Source organism: Anticarsia gemmatalis, chromosome 25, assembly GCF_050436995.1.
Source record: "Anticarsia gemmatalis isolate Benzon Research Colony breed Stoneville strain chromosome 25, ilAntGemm2 primary, whole genome shotgun sequence".
Taxonomy (NCBI): Eukaryota; Metazoa; Arthropoda; class Insecta; order Lepidoptera; family Erebidae; genus Anticarsia; species Anticarsia gemmatalis.
In genome coordinates this window covers 4,542,460-4,556,666 of record NC_134769.1, presented here as the reverse complement: position 1 = coordinate 4,556,666, position 14,207 = coordinate 4,542,460, and the positions used below count along the sequence as shown (strand labels likewise).

General features: G+C 36.3%; 1 protein-coding gene across 1 annotated transcript; it reads right to left on the bottom strand.

Moving 5' to 3' along the window:
• Positions 1-12,065: 12,065 nt before the first annotated feature.
• Polr2L (DNA-directed RNA polymerases I, II, and III subunit Rpb10) lies at positions 12,066-13,966 on the bottom strand. The gene is made up of 3 exons (XM_076131049.1): positions 13,808-13,966; positions 13,413-13,521; positions 12,066-12,275 (listed from the first exon to the last, which is right to left on the bottom strand). The coding sequence occupies exons 2-3, from the start codon at positions 13,505-13,507 to the stop codon at positions 12,167-12,169; spliced, it is 204 nt and encodes a 67-aa protein (XP_075987164.1). The 5' UTR covers positions 13,508-13,521; positions 13,808-13,966; the 3' UTR covers positions 12,066-12,166.
• Between the last annotated feature and the right edge of the window lie 241 nt (positions 13,967-14,207).

The window sequence follows — 14,207 nt, the reverse complement described above, 5'->3', positions numbered from 1 at the left end:
CGTAAATTGCCTGAATCTAGTGCTGAAAAATGTTTTACCTATTATATTTTTTGTTATAGATCTAAACAGATACTCCTATATGAATTATAATATACTTGTATTAGTACCTTCATAGTTGAGATTTATTTGTATATAATATAAATAGCACGTGTATAAGAACCAATTAACATCTTTTTACGATCGTGCTCATGAAAATATATTCTGAGAATCACCTACGAATCGCTAATTGGCACATTAAAATGCACTAACAATACAAAAAGGAATAAAATCAACGGTAAAAACAAAAGCTTTTAAAACATAACAAGTAAATAAATACCAAATACAAAAGACGAAAATAAATAAGCCAGAATCAGCATGCAATTTAAATATTCCCATATTTATTTAGCTCATTATAATATTCTTTAAACCTTTCTAATGCAGCACACAGAACAAAATATGTTTGCAGAGCTATAATAATATGTGACAAATAAAACCGTATATTTTCATTTTATTTATCGTATGGTTAGTGGTCAACCGAGTATCAGTCATCATTATTTTAGCCGCCCAAAGGCCTTTGACATGACTTAACGACTGTTATTTTAATTGTCAAAAACCGACAAATACATTTTATGTGCCTTACGAAGCACCGAGACGCAGTAGGTACAGTAAATGCCCCTAAGCGGCTACCCATCTATGAAATGTCCACGCTAAGGTTGTATTTCTCAAAAAATGTTACATTATTCTAACAAATACGGCGTCAGATTTCCACAACAATCGGATGAACGACCTACCAAAAGGCTTGTAAATGTTCATTTTCCGCGCATTTCCTCTAACTGGACGTATTGAAAATGATGTGTTGTGGTTCAGTGATAGTCGTATTGAGCGTCCGTTACGGTCATGAGTTTGTTGAGTAGGACTAATGAAACTGTATTGTCGGACAACCTTCGATCTCGGGTGAACTGGTGCGAGACTGATCAATACCTCATATACTACTTGTACTACCTGTGTTGCCCTAGGTTTACTTATTATTTACTTACCTTTGACCGCCACGATCGGCCATACTCGACAAATCAGAAAGAGCTCACGACGCTTTCGTGGGAAAATGTCGACAAAAATATAGCGTCAAAGGGTTAATATATCCCGTGTTTATCCCGATCCCTTGGGAACTCCAGGATAAAAAGTAGTCGATGTGTTATTCTGGGTCTTCAGCTTACATAGCAAATTTTATAGTAACCGGTTCAGTATTTGCGTGAAAGAGTAACAAACATAGAGGTTTGTTAACGTTGTAGATCGCACAATTAGTTGTTCCGTGTAGGAAACGAACCTACGACCTCTGAATCGCAAGTCCGATGCCGGAGCTATTGGGTATATAGAGACTAAGCAATATAGTATGAAGGTAGCTTTTTACGATATAGCATAAGAGGTTATTGAACTTATATTTTTTTTTGTATTTTGCAAAACAAATAACCGGATGTGGACGGGACTTTCCCTTAAAAAAGCCAGGCAACGCCCTGGCAAGGCCCACGCCAATTGCCTTTTGAGAAGTCATTTTTAAAGCATTTGCAACAAATTCCGGGTGAAACTTAATTTATAATTACTTTTGGTCCCTTGGGTTTCATACGACATTTCCTATTTCAAGTTATTTTATAAGGTGAAGTGTATGGAAAATAGGTCTGAACTACTGACATATGCATTTCTTTTATAATCCTTGTCTCTATTATGTTGGGCAACCTCAAGAGTTAGTCTTAGCGACTTGCTGGATAATTTAATGATAATGTTAGGACCTGATTATGTCCTGAATCATTATAGATAACGACATTACACACCTAGTTGAAAGAAAAAGAAACCCACTTATAATTAATTTGAAATCTACGCAATTATATGGAGTCACAACACTTATCGGGTAAATACAAAAGAAATGAATCAGGATAGTAAGTTTGTTTCTTCATCGATTCTGAAAATATGTATCGATAAATCGCTACAATAAATAGCTAGCGATTGTTTTTTATATAAAAGAAGGAAGTGCGAATGTGTCAATATTGAATTTCTAATACTATTTAGTTTTAAAATAAAATAATTGGAAAAAAGTCCAGAGGTAAGTAACTAGTTTTTTACCGTTTTTGGACTATAGACTGTGAAATCAAAGGTCACCTGTAGTGAATGCAATCCCGATCTCGCGGGATCCCGATCTCGCGAGATCCCGTGTATTTTTTCGGGATCAATCCCGAAGCATAATATGACGAGATCCCGTTCGGGATTGTCGGAGAGGGCATTTTCAGCAGCTGGCTACATTGCAATAGACTTAAGATGCCGATTAGAAGCTCGTACTATTGATACACTTTGTATTTTAAGAGGCTACTTTCAAAATGCCATGTGATTACTTTTTATTTTGATCTCCTGGAGCTACACCTACTTTTTTGATTATGTTCATGTTATTACACCTGTTAATTATGTTACGTTGTTAGTAATATTGAAAAATAAAGGCTTTTATTTTCTTTCAAATAATAATTTATTGCATTCACCACACTATCACACACATATTACATTAAACAAACCGTTGGAATTGTATTATTTTTACTAACTAGACGGGATCCCGAAAATCTCGGGATCCCGCGGGATTGATATTTCTGATCGCGAGGGATCTCGAGTTGACGATCTCGAGTCGGGATTGCCATCCCTAGTCACCTGTCCGAAGTTCAATTCCGAGCTTTTTCTGTGAGTATAATATGAAATTTATTTTGATCATATTAAGTATTATGCGCAAAGGATAACGGTTTAGCTAAATCAATCGTAAAATGTGTTTGTTTGAAAAACTTTTTTTTTAAACTGAGTTCAAACTCCAACGTTGATTCTCTAGGTGATCTAGATTAGAATTCGATCGCATTCGAATTGGCATTTTAGTTAAACTTATTCTCATGCAGGGTCAGAACTATCTTGTATGTAGGTCTGTAAAATTTGCCAACATGCCGATTTTAAAACGCCGTTAAACCCATAGTTACACCATCAATTCATACGCAAATGTACATCGTGTATGTGGAACATACACAATAGTGTATCCATCGCATCATTATGTTGAAGAGAGTGATCATGCAAAGACATCACCTGTCATTATGGCCGCCATTGTTCGTGACAGCTCAGAGGCCGAAGAAAACGATTAGCGAGATTGTAGACGATTTCATGCTAAGTTTACATCGCACGAATGCAATTGTAATGCATTTCGAAAACAGCGTATGTTGTATGTATTTGTAATGTAAGATTATGCCCTTTTTGAAATTGTCAACTCGATTGAGTTGTTACAATATTTTGTTCTAAATCTTCCGTGTTAAGGAAAATGCATCAGTTTAATGGAAAACAAAAGATTAGTAAACATAATGACGCATATTAGCAAAGGTGCTAGACTTTTCTGAAATGCTAAATGCGGGGTAATAAATAGATTAGTGTACAAACTGTGAGATAATAAACGATGAAGGTATTTGTTTGGGATAAAAATTATTTCTCCTTTGTTAATGGTGCGATCAAGAAGTTACCTTTTAAAGTATTAAAACTACTACTAAGTAAACAATACTCTGTGAAAGAAAAGAAGAAAAGATTTTTGTTATGATCATAAATTAGTTACCTAAATATTGGGTTCATCGAAAATAAATGATACATCTCCATGAGGATACATCTCATGACTATAATAATATATGAACGCAAACTTAAAGAAGACTTTCTTACTTGTTTTCCGCGTAGGCGGTGAGTGGGTACCATATCAGAAAAAGTATGAATTTTCACCATGTTGAAACACTGTAGCAAGTAAATAATACTGTATTTGCAGTCCGCGTCACCTTTATCTGGCCGTGAGCATTCGACATTGCAAAGATGTCAACTTTGTATTGGTATGACGTCATTAACCGCATTAAGGCCAAAACACGACTCATTATCATTTTTAAGGTTTTGTTTATAAAATGTGATAATTACATTTTGTTATTGCAATTGAGTTTGAAAAAAAATAGTTGAAAAACTGGTTACTTAGCTCAGTGCGTTGACATCAACATATCTTGTTTACATCCCTTTTATGGGTCACACTTGTAAATCTTGTAATACTCGTTTATTCTGAAATTTGAGGCATTCATAGCCTGTTGCGTTCACCGGTCGGTAAACGATCAGTGGGTTAAGAAGCCCTTGTTGCGGACATTCTATATGATGAGTGACCGAATACTTAGTGGTATTTGAAATGAGCGTCTCCATGCTTCGCAGAGCACGTAAAAAGTCAGGTCGGTTATTATCTACAAAGATAACAGTCCTTAAGCCCTGCTAAAGGTTTTTCGGGCGGCTTCATCAACTTTGACATTCATTTGATCACTAAATAGCGAATCTGGACATTTAATAATGTTCAATACCTAGATATGTTATAAAAATAATACCACCTACGCTCGTATGTTGATATCTTAAAGAGTGTTTTAGTATTCAAGTGTCAAAACCTTATTTGGAAGTGGATAACAATATTTTTCTTAGAATCTGTTCTCTACTTAAACTAAGCCGGACAAACACTAGACTACTTATAAGTATGCTGCTATAGTAAATTGTTTCATCAAATATTGAACCATGTTTTGTAGACGACCAAAGATAATTTGTCAAAAATATAATATTTACAAGATTACACATTGATCTGTAAAAGGAGATGTTTTTGACTGAAGTTATTTTCGTAAACTGTCTTAGACATACTATTTGTACTTACTTATGCCGGCTCCACATTATTGCCGTGAAGCTCCGTGAACAGACGCGAACGTGAATGTGGACGGTTTTCACGGGGTCCACGCGCATTCACGCCTGTTCCCCGATCAGAGTCGGTATTAAAGTCCCGTGACAAAGGGTTCGCGCGGCGTTCACGCATACACATACACATTCACGGCCCCGGCGCAGTTTACTCTGGATTATAAAGGGGTACGGACCGTATAATGCGCTCAGCTTTTCAGATTATAGAAAAATGGTGTGAGGAACAACAACTTTCTTGTTTTTGACATCTATATAGTGGTATAGGGACACAGCAAATAAAGTTATCGCAGCAGCAGCTTCTACGTCCATTTCGCGGAGGGCTTCGAACTATTGTGAGCATTCCGTGAATGTGGAGGGCATGGAGTCGGTCCGTGAATTCACGGCGAGAATACGCGCGTGAATTCACGGCAATAATGTGGAGCCGCCATTAGGTTATATTTGGCCAGCAGAATATTTGCTTAAGCTTCGCTGTTCGAAAGAGTTGCAAGTTTCAACCTGCTAGTTATTTAGCAAGAATTCTAATGCCGGCTCCAGATTATTGCCGTGAAGCTCCGTGAACAGACGCGAACGTGAATGTGGACGGTTTTCACGGGGTCCACGCGCGTTCACGCCTGTTCCCCGATCAGAGTCGGTATTAAAGTCCCGTGACAAAGGGTTCGCGCGGCGTTCACGCATACACATACACATTCACGGCCCCGGCGCAGTTTACTCTGGACTATAATGGCGGCTCCACATTATTGCCGTGAATTCACGCGCGTATTTTCGCCGTGAATTCACGGACCGACTCCATGCCCTCCACATTCACAGAATGCTCACAATAGTTCGAAGCCCTCCGCGAAATGGACGTAGAAGCTGCTGCTGCGATAACTTTATTTGCTGTGTCCCTATACCACTATATAGATGTCAAAAACAAGAAAATTGTTGTTCCTCACACCATTTTTCTATAATCTGAAAAGCTGAGCGCATTATACGGTCCGTACCCCTTTATAGTCCAGAGTAAACTGCGCCGGGGCCGTGAATGTGTATGTGTATGCGTGAACGCCGCGCGAACCCTTTGTCACGGAACTTTAATACCGACTCTGATCGGGGAACAGGCGTGAACGCGCGTGGACCCCGTGAAAACCGTCCACATTCACGTTCGCGTCTGTTCACGGAGCTTCACGGCAATAATGTGGAGCCGGCATAAAGGGGTACGGACCGTATAATGCGCTCAGCTTTTCAGATTATAGAAAAATGGTGTGAGGAACAACAACTTTCTTGTTTTTGACATCTATATAGTGGTATAGGAACACAGCAAATAAAGTTATCGCAGCAGCAGCTTCTACGTCCATTTCGCGGAGGGCTTCGAACTATTGTGAGCATTCCGTGAATGTGGAGGGCATGGAGTCGGTCCGTGAATTCACAGCGAGAATACGCCCGTGAATTCACGGCAATAATGTGGAGCCGGCATAAAGTAAGTAGATGAGTAGGTACCTAGGTATTGTAGGTAACTATTGTGATTTATTGGTTACAAAAGTAACAGTAAACCACTGCATTTTTCAATGAATCCACCTTGATAATGAACTTTAGTTTTAACTACTGTCAGCGGAGTTAAAGGCCTTATTTTTTTAATTTCCTGTAAAAACCTTGCGAGGCTGCAGATGTAAAGTAGAATAAATGAAGCTTGTGGTGGAGAACTGCCTCACGCGATGTTTCAATGTTGAAACAAGTATTACGAGGACAACCGCAGGCGATTATGATGCAAACGCATATCCTTAAAAATGCATCTTAATAAAATTGTTCTTGATTATTGCGTTTATTGTTTATTTTTTTAACTAAGTATTACGTAGCTAAAATCATTGAAATGTAGTGAAGTGTTTTTTCTTCCAATATTCATAGACTTAGCGACGAAATACGAAAGCAATAACTTGCATAAGTGGTAAGTGCAACTTACAATTTAAAAAGACGCTAACGCCATCTAGTTATTAAACTCAAACTGGTATGATAACTCATTTCACGGTTTCATGCGAAAATTAATCACATGCTTGGAAATCCTTATCATCACGGATTTTCTTAAGTCTGCCTTGATTTACCTTACCTTTGGCTCAACCACAAACAAATGTCCTGTGGAAGAACCATATTTTTTGAACTCACCCCCCTTTACGTCAGGCAGTGGTCAGAGACTTAAGGTAGAGGTTGTAGGTAGGTTTGTGGTTTTTTTTTCTTACCTATCTGAGTAGAGTGGTAGTTGGAAACAATGAGGGATTTACGATAATTTATCATAGGTTTCATTTCTACCGTCATCACAGTTAAATGTTGCAGCGCCTCTAGTGTGCGTTATAAGAACTAATATATACTGAAAATCGAAACTACCTCAGTATCTAATATTTTCGTTCGCTAACACTCTATCTATAATATAATATTAATTTTATTACTGGCAGAGTTTGTCTGCTTTATACGCTCAGAAATTGCCAACTGTTCCACCTACTGACGCTGTCCCAATGTATTTTTTCACCTTTACAAGGAAATCAAATCGTCTTACTTTTTAATTTCTACTTAGGGGAAATCCGTTCTATAAACAGCATTATCAACAAGTCAATGGACTGTCAATATTGTAAGAAATTAAAATGTTCCAGTTTAAGTGTTTACTCTGCGATTAACATGAGAATAAAAGAAATAACTATGTTTACGATTATTTTATCTTATCTTTAACAACGTCTAGGTATGTCCGCAACAATTTAGAAGAAAATACCTTCTATACTCATCTCATCTGGAGAGACTAGACTAAGACTAGCTATTTCACTAGTTAATGAAATCAACCGAATCAAATTGAAGGTCCTTATATTTTATTACATAATTTAATGAAACTAAACAGGAACTAGGACCTAAGAATGAGTTATTTGCTAGCCAGTTTGGTTCAAATAGAAATCAAATCTAGGACACTAAGTAAGGTTATTAGATATCTGAACTAATTTTAATGTATACATGGCGACGGTCCCTACGTACAATAACCTAATTGCAAAACGCAAATTTTACAGGAGAGCTGTTTGAAGTTTCAAACACTTGTATCTCAAGTTCTATCAATCGCAGAGCTATGAAATTTTGCACGAAGTCTTTATTTGTTGTCTTTTATGAGAAAATTAAATAAAAACGTTAAAATATATTCATTTTATGTACCATTGGTCACAACCGTCGTTTTAGATCGGAAACATTCCGACTAGCATTTACCTAAGTGGTACTTACTGATCTTTACATGGGGGATTGAACAACGATCTAAATTGTAACTGCCTTTTACTAAATTTTACTTTGAGTATAATATTGATTTACGGTGTTTTCATACTGGGAGCCATGAGGTAAGGGCTGATAATAAAATAAAAATAAACATTTTAAAAACTTTTTTTATTAAATTCACAATAGGCAACCCTTTTCTTCATCATAAAAATATAAAATATTACATAGTAATAATATTGAGCAATCATAATTAGGTACTTGTTGAATATGGTTTCTCGAGAAAAATGTTTCAAGTAAGGTACCCGCGGGTATTAAGGCCTAGCTAAGGGAGATTTGTAATAAAATGAAGAATATCCAATATAATCAACCAGTTTTTATAATAATCAGTCATGTACTTATATTACTACCGAGTTTAAACAAAAAATAGCTTCTAAAGCTTTAAACTAAAACATTATATCACTTTTAAAAAAACGCTGTCTTTAGGCCTTATTATAATAGGGTAGGGTAAAAAGGCCTATACTATAAACTATTCAAAAATCAACTTAAACTAAGTAAATTAGTATTCTTGACATCAATAATCATTAACATAAGGCAATAGAAAGCATAGTAGTCTTAATAAATGAAATAAATTGTCCTTATTCGCATCCATCAGGACATTGAAAATCATCAGTATATTCTGCAGTCAAACCGACACAATCTTCGTGGTACCACTTGGAGCATCGCGAACATTGCCTCATTGCATCATCCATTCTATATTCTCTGCAGGCATGACAGTAGCGATATTTTTTTTTTGTGATTAATTTTTGTCAGATCGCCTTCTGACCACAATGATCGTTTGGGAGGCATCGTGACTGTAAGCACTGAAAACAATAATAAATAATTTGAAAATATAAACCACGTATATACTACCCGCTAACAAACATTTTTAATACACGCTCCTACTTATATAGCAGTTAAAAAAGCAGGAGTATAATAAGGCCTATTGTAAAATTTTATAGGCCTTAATATCCGCCAACCACCTATTTACAGAAAATAATAATAATATAATTTTTATAAAGTACAAGTCGCTTAAAACGGTAATCTACGGTCAAGCATACCTTAATTAATAAGCGGACAGTCAATACAGGTTTGTAAATATGATATTTTCTAAACAACTTACGTTTTACTGGAGTCAATTTTTATAATTCGTGCTGCTGAACCGCACTTCTGAATTACTTCGACGATATTTGCGGGGGGAGAAGTGCTAGAGTGCGTCCGCCACTTCGCAGCGACTCGTATACTCTCTGAGCTTGTGTGACAGTAATCTTGATCGTCAACTACTGTTTTAAGTACGTTTTTTGTTATTTAGGCCTTATTACCCGACAGGCCTTAATACCCGCAGGTACCTTATACATCAACACTTCCAAAGAAGGATGATGAAGAGGAGATCGAGAAGGATCAAGAAGCATACACGTTAATATGCCTTTACTTAGAATCTCATCTGTATCCGTATGTTCAAAATCTTACTTACGCAAAAGAAGTGTGGGATGCATTGACAATAATTTTTGAAGACAAGGCAATAAATAGGCGCATAACTCTGATGAATTGTCTCTTGGATGAGAAGCTGGAAAACCACCGATCTGCTGTCATGAGTCAGGCTCAAAAGCGTAAAGAAATCAATTAAAGTTTCGATGACGATTTGGTTGCCGTGGTACTTTTGCGAGGTATGCCTGATGTTTACCGACCATTACGGATGGCACTAGAGCATTCAGGAATGAAGATTACTTCTCAAACTGTTCGGCAAAAGCTTCTACAAGAAGATAGCGCTCAGAGCTCTTCAAATGATTCCTCGTCGAACTCGGCTTTAGTAGTGAAGAAACAACAGTCAGTATTAAGGCTCAAGTGCTTTTAATGTGGAAAGAAAGGTCATAAGAAGTCCGATTGCCCGATGCTGGACAAGGATGTGGTGCACGCTTACCAACGGCTTCCTAGAAGTCGAAGAAAGTTGCGTTATGGTGTTCAAGTGTTCACTGTCGGTGCACAAATCCTTCAGCCCCTCGATGTTTTATCTCGATAGTGGAGCCTCGACACACATGAGTTTTCAGAAGCAGTGGTTTAGAGACTTTAAGGTTACTGATAAGAATGTTGTGACGTGTGCAAATGATGATAGAATGTCAAGTGAAGGCAAAGGTGATATTATAGTTAATGTGAAAGGAGTTTTGTTAACTGTAAAAGATTGTTCCTTTGTGCCTGGCTTGAAAGTTAATCTTTTGTCGGTATCTAAGTTGGCACAGAATGGATGGAGAGTTATTTTTGATTCTGATGGCTGTAGGATGTTTCACCAATCGATAAGCGAGATAACGAGTAAACTTGTGGTTACTGCTAGTGAAGTCTCAGGTATCTATAAGTTGGATGATTGTATTGCTATTGTAGATGGTGCTTTGGCTACGGTTCAAGTTGAAGACTCGTTGGCACTTTGGCATCGTAGATTAGGGCATGTTAACTTGAATGATTTACGGAAGTTGCCTAACATCGAGGTTGGAGGTAAAAGTGTAATGGAACCTTTTGCTGCTTGTATAAGAGGTAAGGCACATAGATTACCTTTTCCAAAGGGTGAAGCAAGGCGAGCGAAAGACAAACTCAGTTTATTACATGCTGATTTGTGTGGTCCCATGTCGGAACGTTCTTATGGTGGAGCTCGTAACATGTTCGTAATAGTAGACGATTTCACTTGTAAATTTCTTTCTCAGGGAGAAGTCTCAAGCTTTGAACTTTTTCAAAGACTTCGTGAGGCATGTGGAGAACGAAACACGTCTGACAGACCCAGACAGTACTGAAGATGCGGAGGAGAGCTCAGACTCAGCAGATGTGGATACAGATCCTTGTGTTGAATCTGTGGAGCCTGCGAATTCAAATGAATCTGATGCTGAACATTGTGATACAAGAGTCAGAACAGTAAGTGTGAATATCGAGGAAGAGCCTAGGTATCCTCTGAGGAATAGGCTTCGTAGCGCACAAAGTGAACTATATTGCTACAACAGTACATGCAAGTTAGAGGAAGAACCACGTTCGTACAAAGAAGTCAGAAGACCTGATAGCCATGAGTGGATAGCAGCGATGAAGCGGGAGTTGGAGTCTATGAAGGAGCACGATGTTTGGAAGGTGATTGAGAAACCCCCTGGAGCCAAAGAGAAGACGTCGGTTGTGGCGATTCCAATATTTCTACTATACCTGAATCTGACAGTATTTTATCACTGAGCAAATTTGAAACTAATGGAGCTAAGGGTGGCGTAGGACTCATTTTTGAATGGATTTGAGCCACAGCTTCAATCGATGTATCTTTTTCCAGATCTGAGTGTTCATCTTTTGATGCTAGCGAAAATGGACCCGAAAAAAATAACAAAAAGTAACGTAAAATAACAGAAATGGTAATTACTTACATTTTTAATTTAATATTCCCGATGTAAAATAACTTAAGTGGCAGTTACTTAAAACAGTAGTATGTGTTCTCCCACGTAAAAACACTTATGTAACACTTAAGACTTTTTGATTCAAAACATTCCCAAGTAAAATAACGTAACTACCAAAAGCGACTAATTACGTCGGAATTGAATAAAGCTTGTTTAGATTACCAAAAAAGTAATTTAAGTTGATAATGTAGTTAAAAATATACTTTTTACTGACTAATAATTAAATTTAAAGAAGGTACAATAAAATAAAACGTCAAATTCAGCTTACCTGATGATATTTTGATGGTTTTACCTTTATCTTTTACATTTTTCATTTTCTTTTTTGCGCGAGCGCAACAAGTCCGCATGTGGGAGTTACGGGGGAGGCGCGCGGGGGTGTTGTTGACTTGCCAATGTAAAATGTCTTAACTCTCACTAGTGACATTTTACATTGGAAGTGTTGTAGTTCTGGGGTTTGTCGAGTGTTGATTTAGGGTAGAATTAAAGCATTTTTACTAAATTTTTTTTAATCAATCGAAAGTGTATGACCCCCGGAAGGTCACGGAAACAAAAAAGACAAATCCCGTAAGTACCACTTGAGGGAATGTACGTAGGGACCGTCGATGGTCATTAAATTGTAGATGTTTATTTAGATGATGTTATAGAGTACTAATAAAATCAAACAAACAATTGTCTTACAATAAATGTATTTAGATAAAACTTATAAAGTTCAGTATCACAATATATCAATAGCTTATGAACTAAATTTCGATCTAAAGAGGGAATAGTATCTATTTCTCTAGAGGGGCGTAGTTGAGTAGTTTCTCTATGAGGTCCACATGGCCCAGGAGCATTCTTCTGCAGCAGTACCTCTTCAAACCCAGGGCGTCTAACGCGTCACTGAAAAGAAAAAACGACGGTAGGGATTATAACTATCTCATGAAAATTCGGGAAACACGGCAAAGATACACAACTTTGTAAAAATATACCTGTCTAATGGTCCATAGACTACATTTACTTAATCGCTTTTGAGTACTTTCGTGTGTATAATACAATTGCAGTGGCGTACAAGTCGACAAAGGCGACATAACAGATTTTTAAAGTGATTAGTCAATCTTTTCAGAGACAATTATTCAGTGTCCATTAAATTTGTATGTTCAAATCACCATAATCTATTTTAAAATGACAAGCAAAATAGAACTGGTACATACATAATAGTACTCTTTAAAACTAATTAATACTAGTATTAAGTATGTCTTAAAATTTGAATGATAATATGGTATATTCTAAGTCTAGTCTTAAAATAAATTACTAAAGCTGAGTATTAATATTGTTTAAACTGTACAATGTATATTATGTAGGTACATGAATAATATCACGCAAGTACATACACCCACATTTTGCCAATAACATGTAGCAGGGGGCGAGCTTATTACTATATACTGGTAACCCAACTTATATTCTGAATAATCTAATATTAACAAGGAAGACATCAATAGCACTTTGTTTGATGTGAGAATCAAACCTGGAATTTTAATAGTCTCTAACTAAAAACTAAACTAAGATTCATCTTGTGCTATCAAAACAGACAATAAATTTCTATAAATATCTGTATTACTCAAAACCTTGCTGATCTCAACCTTACTCTTCACATCACATTATTATTTCAATGTCATTTCCTCAAACAGATTATATTATTTACCTCTAGCTTTATATTTCTGTATGATAAGAATTTATGATACCTTATGACTGAAAGATTCAGTTTATTACACTATTTGTGACTAATTGTCTGTGAAACATGGTTTTCTGTTAAAACTCCTTATAAGATCTCTATTACTGAATTGTCTTAAGGTATCTACTATTAGGGAGCACAATTTTACAAACATATTTAAATATGTCAAAGTAGATGCTAGGACTTGATTTCCAAGTTGATACTATTTATATGATTTTAAAAACCAATTGCATTTTATTATTGATAGTAAGACGATAAAATAATTATATTATTAGTATTCTTTAACAGTTTTAAGATTCTCTTACCCCTCAGTGTATTCCGCTTGCAATAATCCCAGGTACGCCTCCCATTTGTTCCCGATTACTTTGCCACACGTAAAACAACGCACAGGGATAATCATTGTCGCTGTAGAATCTGTAAATAGTATTAACAGTTACTGAAATTGAGGAAGATGAGTAATTTCATCACTGAATGCTTATTTTTTTATGTTTTTAAAAAATGATGAGCTGTATTGAAGTTCACATTATCAATCTAGGTAAAACTGTTTTATTTAGGTACAAATAAGTCGATTATCCACAATAAAAAGAAGTTACAATGCGATAAACATAAATTTGAAATAGAGTTTGAGGTTATGTATATTTAAACTAAACTGTGGACTAACCAGATAGCTATAAAGTGATAAAATGAATTAAATACATACCTTAACCACAGAAGTATTAGTTCGTATTAAAAATACTTCACTTTTTATCGTATTAAAGTGATTAAAGGTTGAAAAACCGACTTGGTCACAACAAACAACACAACACGACGACGACAGGACACGACGTGACGCAAAATTGAATGAGTAAATGAATGTAGATTATGGAGATTGATTGTAGGCGGGCACAGATAACGTAACATTTTGATAAACGAACGTACAATGAATTGATTATTTTTATTTTTGTTTCAGATAAATAAGGGTAAACCCAACATATAAAAAAGATGACACTGAGTATGGAACAATGTATTTCTACTGATGACAGTCACATGGTAAGAATTATTTATCAAAATAATACCTCTAAATAGCTTTAATCTAGCCACTTGTGTGCAAAGAAACGTTA